This window comes from Phytophthora infestans, genomic scaffold (genome assembly GCF_000142945.1).
Source record: "Phytophthora infestans T30-4 supercont1.9 genomic scaffold, whole genome shotgun sequence".
Lineage (NCBI taxonomy): Eukaryota > Oomycota > Peronosporomycetes > Peronosporales > Peronosporaceae > Phytophthora > Phytophthora infestans.
The window spans coordinates 80,414-87,691 of NW_003303750.1; the positions used below are offsets into that span (position 1 = coordinate 80,414).

A 7,278-nucleotide genomic window follows, 5' to 3' on the forward strand; every position below is an offset into this window, starting at 1 on the left:
TTGTATCTCGTAGCTTCGTCGATAATCAATAGAAACTGGTTTGATTTCGATATTGTATCCACTCCAACACTGCATAGGTCGACACAAAGCTTGTGCAAGGGTTTTGCAGAGCGAGACGGCTTGCGCTTGTAGCTCATGCGCTTCGTCTTTGACTCTAAGCATGGAATGCATTCATAGAGAGCAAAATTCTTCGACTGCATGTTGATGCCAAAGTTATAGGTTCCTGCCATAGTCTTGATAGTCTCCATGTTTACGTGGCCCATGCGGTTGTGCAGCAACGTCATGGGGTTCTCAGCTTCACTGGCCTTGACGCTCATCACGTTCTTGCTCTGACGTGGCGTCCACATGCGGTACATCCCGCGGATGTACTGGAAGCGCAGCTTCAATGTGTCCTTGACCAGCCACGTAGTCTTCTGATCATGCGAGATGCGCACCTTGAAGTTTCCTTTGAATTGCATGTAGGTCTGCGAGATCAGGTTGTAGGCAGCCGACTTGGCGTAGCTCACGTCATCAAGGAGGCGCTCCTCGATCTTGCCCGTGTGCTCGTTCAGCACTTGCATAAGCACTGTGCCTACAGTTGCGCGCTCGGTTGTGCCGTTGCCGAAGACTAGCTCTGCAACTGAGTCTTCGTGTAGCTCCGTAAACAAGGTAAGGTCGCTCGAGACGTTGGTCTGCGCGCCGCTATCCAACACCCACTCCACCATGTCCTGGTCCTTGTCCTTGTCCTTGTAGTTGAAGTTGTCACGCACCGCGAGTACATGCTCTTGTCCTTCAGCTTGAGTCGGTGCAGCCGACTTGGCTGTCTTCACAGTAACCACATCGATCATCCTGCGCGGCGGGTTGCTCGAGTTGTTGTTGTTGTTATTGTTGCCACGCTGGCGGCACTCAGGATCGCCACTCCAATGTCCTTGCTCTCCGCACGTGTTGCACTTCGTCTTCGCCTTTCGCTTGGCGATGTCATCCCTCGCACTGGATGAGCTCTTGCTCTTCTGCCGCTTGTTCCGCCCACGCGGCGATGAGCTGCGGCTGCGACGATTGTTGCGGTTGTTGTTGCCTCGTGCTTGACTGCTGCTCGAGTTTCGACGTCCTCTTCCGTCGTTGTGTCCGTCGCCACGGCCACCAACAAATGCAACATCTCGCTGGACGGCACGTCCACCTCCACCACGTCCTTGCTGTAGCTCAGTCTCTTGGCGTGAGTGGTCAGCGAGTCGAAGGCGCTCGATCGCTTGCTCCCACGTAATGGACTCATCACGTCCAATACGTACTTCATGCTCGTTTACCACCGCTGGGTACACACCCACTGTATTCGACAATAGGATAGAGACGGCTTCCTGCTCAGGCAGCTGCTTGTTCGCGCGGCGAAGTCTCTGTTGGTAGTCGTCGATGTCACGAATGTAATCGTCAAGTCGTTCGTCACGTTGCAGGCGACGATTCAGCATATCTCGCTTGAGAAACACGCTGTTTACTCCAGGATGGTTATCAAAATGATCTTCCAGTGTTCGCCACAGTAGGATAGGATCAGCACGTTGAATAACACTTGTAAATCGCATCTGTAGTTCTTGACTAAGTCCCATCGTAAGTTCACGTTGAGCAACACGCAGTCGTTGCTTGAAACAGCCGCGCTGTCCTTCGTTACGTTGGTCTGCCATCGTTTCGCGCTCCATGATGGGGTCCAAGAGGTGTGCGACGTCGAGAATGGAGCAAATCTCGACGCGCCACGTCTGGTAGTTGGTATCGGTAAGTCTTGCGTTCAACTGCACGTGTCCGCTCTGGTTCATGCACCGCGTGCATCTGTGGTCTCCAACCATGGGTTCGTCCGTAGCGGAGTCGGTCCCGGCCTCGGTCTGGACTGGCTGCGCTGCAGCCTCGGACGTTCTTGGGTTTCTTGGCGGCTCGCTCTGACGCGTGCTGGCGTCGGCGGTAAGTTCCTCTGTGCTTGGGTTTCCTCGGCGGGGCCCGTACGGCGTCGGCACTCGCTGCGGTTGTGCTCGAGCCGCTGAGAATTCTTGAATGAGCTGCCTTTGTGGGCGTCGGGTAGATGCTTCCACTGGAATGTTCTGCACTTGCTGCTGATTGGTCAGTGTAGTCATAACAGTACCGAATTGGGCCAATAAGAGCTCGAGTTGTTGCTCAACTCGGGTTGATGACGCTTGTGACGTCGCATGTGCCTCGTCTGACGTTGTCTCGTCTGCTCTTGCAGGTAACTGCAACTCGTCGGACGCGCGCGAGCTCTGCGTACTCCGGACTGGGCTTCCAGCTCTCCTTCTTGGGCTCATAACCTGAGTGATGGTCGCTCCTCGGCTACGCCGAGTGGTGACCATTGTGATGAAGGAAGTAGTCGTAACAACAGTAAGTTGCAGGGACTGAAAGTCCAGCAGGGGAGAAAACCGAGTGCTGCTGCTTGCTCTTGACGGCGCAAGTTGTCGAGTGTGTAGCAGCACACGGAAAAACCCCGGTAACATATATTGGTAGGATTAGCAGTAGGATGGGGCTGGCGGCTCGCCAGCCAATGGTCCGTCGAAGTCCGGCTTCTGGACGCGAGCATCGCGTCCTGGAGGCACCTGAGCCTCAGGTTTGAGCTGGACGCAGTCCTGGCTCTTCCTCCACACTTCACATCGCTGTCAGACATGATGCCTTTGGGTGCTTGTGTAAACGTGCAGCGCGACGAGCGCTGCGGGAATGCGGAATGCGGGCGACGCACGCTAGTGGAGTGACCATCATTATTTTTTGTCCTTAAAAAATGGGGTTAAGGACAAAAGTGACGTGACTTTGTGCGCTCCAAAAACGATTTGGCCCTCTTTTTAAGGACAAAATTTGTTGGGGTTAATACATGTAGTAGAAATTAGATTACAGGCGAAGAATTAATCGAGAGCACAGCCCGTCGACAAGATACTGCCTTAAGAGTCCCTTTGCTGTATCATTTCTCTAACGTTACTGTAGCCAAAACTGCATATGCTAGCACCACCTCCACGAGCTTCAAGGCCAAGTCGTCCGTGTCGAGAAAGACTTTTAGCGAGGTGGCTCGAAAACAAGTCAAGCAAGTGGAGACTTTCCGATTTGATTTCAAAAGTTCAAATGCCCGTCGGGCAGCCTTATTGCGAAAGTGCAGCACCTTAATTCCTCTTGGCGGCTCAATTTATTTCTATTAGTCACATATTCTTAGTTTCTGTAGGCACGTCTTCTTCCAAGCAGCAGGCTCCGTCCGGTAGCCACCCGGTGCTTTGAGTCATGACTACAGAGATGGTGTTCCACAACTGCCACCGTTGGCTGCCTGCTGTCCCTGGTGCTGTAGCTGACACTCCACTCAGCCGCCAGGACGTCTACAATGCTTTTCAGGACGAAAGGTTAGGCTGCGAGCTCATCGGTCTGACCCTGCTGCGGCCACAGTCCAGAATGTAGTCGACAAAAATTGCTATAACCCTGCAGCATGTGGCGTCAAGGAATCCTAACCTACAAGTGCCCCAGTGCAGTGTTGGCAACCGACGTAGAAACGAAATTTCGTTGAAAGCGCTGAAACGTTGGTAAGCGGTCGGTAAAAATAAACCCCCCGTCAGAACGTTTTTACGGACTTATTACGCGTTGTTTCGTAAGCATATTTGAAGATCCTATTTTGATCTGAGGGAACTTTGCAGCGTAGAGTGTGGCTTGCTATTCGCCGCAGAATCACAGTTTCTAACTTCCTGGCTGGTCATACAATAGCTTTTGAACCCGTCTTACCTTCCGTTTCTAGCCGATGTCTGCCCCAGCTTCCGAAGAGCGTAGTCATATCTTCAAGAGCCAAGTGCTCATTGTCCAGAAGGATGGAAGCGTATCCGACAAGCACCACTGGTGGGTAATAAGTGCCAAGCCGCGCATGTCAACAGCGCTGGCAACGTGGCATCACCGGAGTCAATTCGTGATCGTGCCGACGCTTATCGTAGTCATCTAAAGCGCTGTCCATACTACCGACCGGAGGTTGTTGCTACGACCCTTCTGTGCGGTCCATCTCGTCAATTGGATCTTCGAGTAGCACCACAGCAAATCGGCTAAAACGGATGAGTGATTTCTTTATGTCTATGGACGAGCAACATAGCTTTGATCGTGATCTTCTAGAGTTTCAAGCTGAGTGCGCTCTACCAGACTATTTCATCGAGCGCGATTCAACCAAGAGGTTGTTTGCACGGATGCAGCCGCGCGATGAGCTACCTACAAGAAAAGAGCTCCGAGGTCGTATCCTTAAAATTAATGCAGAAAGCGCAGAAACGGCGCCAAATGCGAGCCTGCGAGAGAAGCAAGACGATACTGGCGGGCGGATAAATCACCTTTCTGAAGTATACCAGAATGTCGCTCGACGTCACCTTCTTACATGTCAACTTTGCATGTTTGGCATTGTTGTCCAGTTTGAGCTACTACCAGTCGACTCAGCTCACCATGGCATTGCCATAGCCAAGCAGATGAAGGGATCACTTATGAGAGCGTTGGCGCTAGGGTGGATTATTGGTGCCGTCGTAGCTGACGATGCGGGTCAATGCGCAAGGGCCAGACAAATACGGTCCTTAAGATGGCCAAATATTGTGTTTTTTCGGTGCTTCGCTCATGACGTGAACAGCTTGATTAAAACCGTTTTGAAGACAGTGTTCAAGACAGTGACAAAGCAGGCAGCTTCTGCGACGGCAAGTTTGAACAGTTCATCGGCAAAGTGGCTTGTGCGCGCGAACGAGGGCGTCTATGCAATGTATTGGAAAACCTTGGCTTTATTATGCTGTGTGATACCCGCTGGAATAGCATGCAGGCATGCTTTGCAAACCTGCTTCGCGTTAGATCGGCGCTTGAAGATTTGGCCCACGAATATCGATATGATGTTGAATTCCCTACAACGCTACATGTATTTTGCGATCCGCTGTTCTGGAGAAACTTAATCGATGCTGAGCGTGTCATTCGGCCGCTGTCGGAAGCATCCTATCGACTACAAAAACATGACAACACGATGGCGGACGTCGTGCGGTGCTTTTGAAAAATACATGCTGCCTTTGTTGCCAGTCCATACGCTTCTCATCTAGTCCCGGTGGTGGAGAAGCGATGGGGACACTGTGAGCAGCCGCTGATGCTTCTCGCTTTCGCATTGCACCCGCGCTACGTGACTTATACGCGTGCCTTAATTTAAGCTCACGACAACACTGTCTTTTTAATGTCAGTAGACGGCATCTCCGCTGCTGCTGACTATTACTTTCGCCGCTATGTTGATCTCAACAGCAATGGACTCGTAGGTAATGTCGACAAGTGATTGCGTGGCAAATTTACCCCGAAAATACACACTGACTTCACTGACCAGGCCGGTGTCCTTCAACCGAATGGGGTAATTGATTATTGGGTCCACGTTGCAGATTCGTGGTACGGCAAGGGCAGTAAACTTCCTCAGCTAGCGAAAGTGATTCTGTCGTTCGCATTGTTCACTGTGACATGCGAGCGCTACTTTAGCGAACTGGAATTGATACAGACATCGCGGTGAAATAGGCTTAAGTTTGATAAAGCTCGACTCATCGGCATCATTCGAAATGAGGTCCGCGAACGCAATCGCCGGGAAAGTGATTTCGGCGAGTGTCGAAGACAGAAGAAGCCTGTTGACCCTGCAGAGAGAGCAAACCAGCAGATGCACGGAGTTTCCAATCTAGCAACCTCGCTGTCCGCTCTGGCTGACGTTACCGATGTAGACTACATGGAGACTGTTGGAGCAGTGACTTCTCGTTGGACGCCATCGTCGATCTAGAAGACGATGGAGAAAATATTCTGAATAGCGTCGGTGACGAGGAATGGTATGTTTCCGACCCAGAACTCGAGCCAGTTCCTGTAGCTAACCGAAGCCAAGAGCTTCCAGATGAAAATATTCCATCGTATCATCGGGAAAAGCTCTTGACGGGTTTGAGAGCTCAACAGGTTACGCTAGAAACGCTGTTTTCAAGCTGGGTGGAGCTGCCTGCTGTAGCATCATCGCCGTAAAAGCTGACCAGACGCTAAAGATGCCTCTCTCGTAGATATAGGTAAACCGTGCCAAGTTGTAATAGCGCTCTTATTTATTTTTTCAATACAAGCTGCCAACGCTGGCTACCAAGTATATGCAACATTTAAATCATTCGAATTCGTCGCGCATCACTCGAAAGCGTCAAGTTATTCTCTAAACACTCTGCTGACATCTTGTCCTCCTTGTCTTCTTCATTCTCACTATTCGACACCATCATCAACTTCTTGAACGATCTTTGCTAAGTGATTCTTCCGTCAGCAATCACAACGATCTGGTCGCAGTGGCTCACGAAGCTCAAGGAGTGCGCCACTAGCAGCACCAGCTTGCCCTTCAGCGACTTCTTGAAGCACGCCTTGAAGATGTTGGTGCCCACATGGCTGTCCACTGCAGACAGAACGGCTTCCAGCAGATAAATGTTGACGGCCTGATACACCGCACGAGCGATGACCACACGAGTGCGCTGGCTGCTACTAAAATTGAGGCCCTTCACGCCGATCTCCGTACGGCCTCCAACAGTCAAGGTACGTCTTAAGTCAGCTCACGCGCAAAGCGTCCTCGTACTTGTCGGCGTCGAACGGCAGTCCGAACGTGATGTTGGTGCATATCGTCTCGCTTTGGCTGAGCGGCTGCTGTGATACGTACTCGCCTTGCCATGAATTACCACTGGGCCAGAGCTACAGCGACGTCACCCAAGATTCCAGCCAGCAAAATGGGCTTGCCACTACACGTCCGGAGACGCGCCAGCTCCTAGTCGTGGGACCTCATGACACGCTAACACAAAATAAACTGCCTTCTGGTGATGAAGGAATCTATCTTGTGTTCGATATCCGTAAAAGCGTGTAAAAACGCGTAAAAACGTTACCACGGGTGGTAAAAAGTAGATCACGTTGCTTCGCCTGTTGCAACGTCGTTATTGGCACCACTGACCAGTGGGCCGTTGCCTTCCCAGGCAACATGGAGCAGCAACTGCGTCGCATAGAACAGCAACTACTTGACCGGAGACGAGAAATGCGCATTATACGGGAAGTCGCCGACCAAGCGATGCAGCGATTGGATCGTACAGGACAGTGCTCGAAAACAATAATCAATATCAATAGTACTTGTTTTTTTTTCTTTGGAATTATAAGCTTTTGAAACTAATATATCGGGGTATCATTGCTTACGAACTCAATTTACTACAACGCAGTTTGGTGACGGTTCGGTTTGCTGTCGTTGGTCCCATGACCGAAGTTGGATGGCCCAGAGCTCTGAAATTCATAGTCGCTTAGGCCGGCATTTAA

The 7,278-nt window shown here is 51.1% G+C and overlaps 1 protein-coding gene across 1 annotated transcript; it reads right to left on the minus strand.

The window, feature by feature from the left end:
• Positions 1-6,236: 6,236 nt before the first annotated feature.
• Positions 6,237-6,954, minus strand: PITG_05717 (ATP-binding Cassette (ABC) Superfamily; the record flags this gene model as incomplete). Its single annotated transcript, XM_002997935.1, has 3 exons — positions 6,237-6,494; positions 6,541-6,627; positions 6,919-6,954. The coding sequence occupies 3 exons, from the start codon at positions 6,952-6,954 to the stop codon at positions 6,237-6,239; spliced, it is 381 nt and encodes a 126-aa protein (XP_002997981.1).
• Positions 6,955-7,278: the final 324 nt, after the last annotated feature.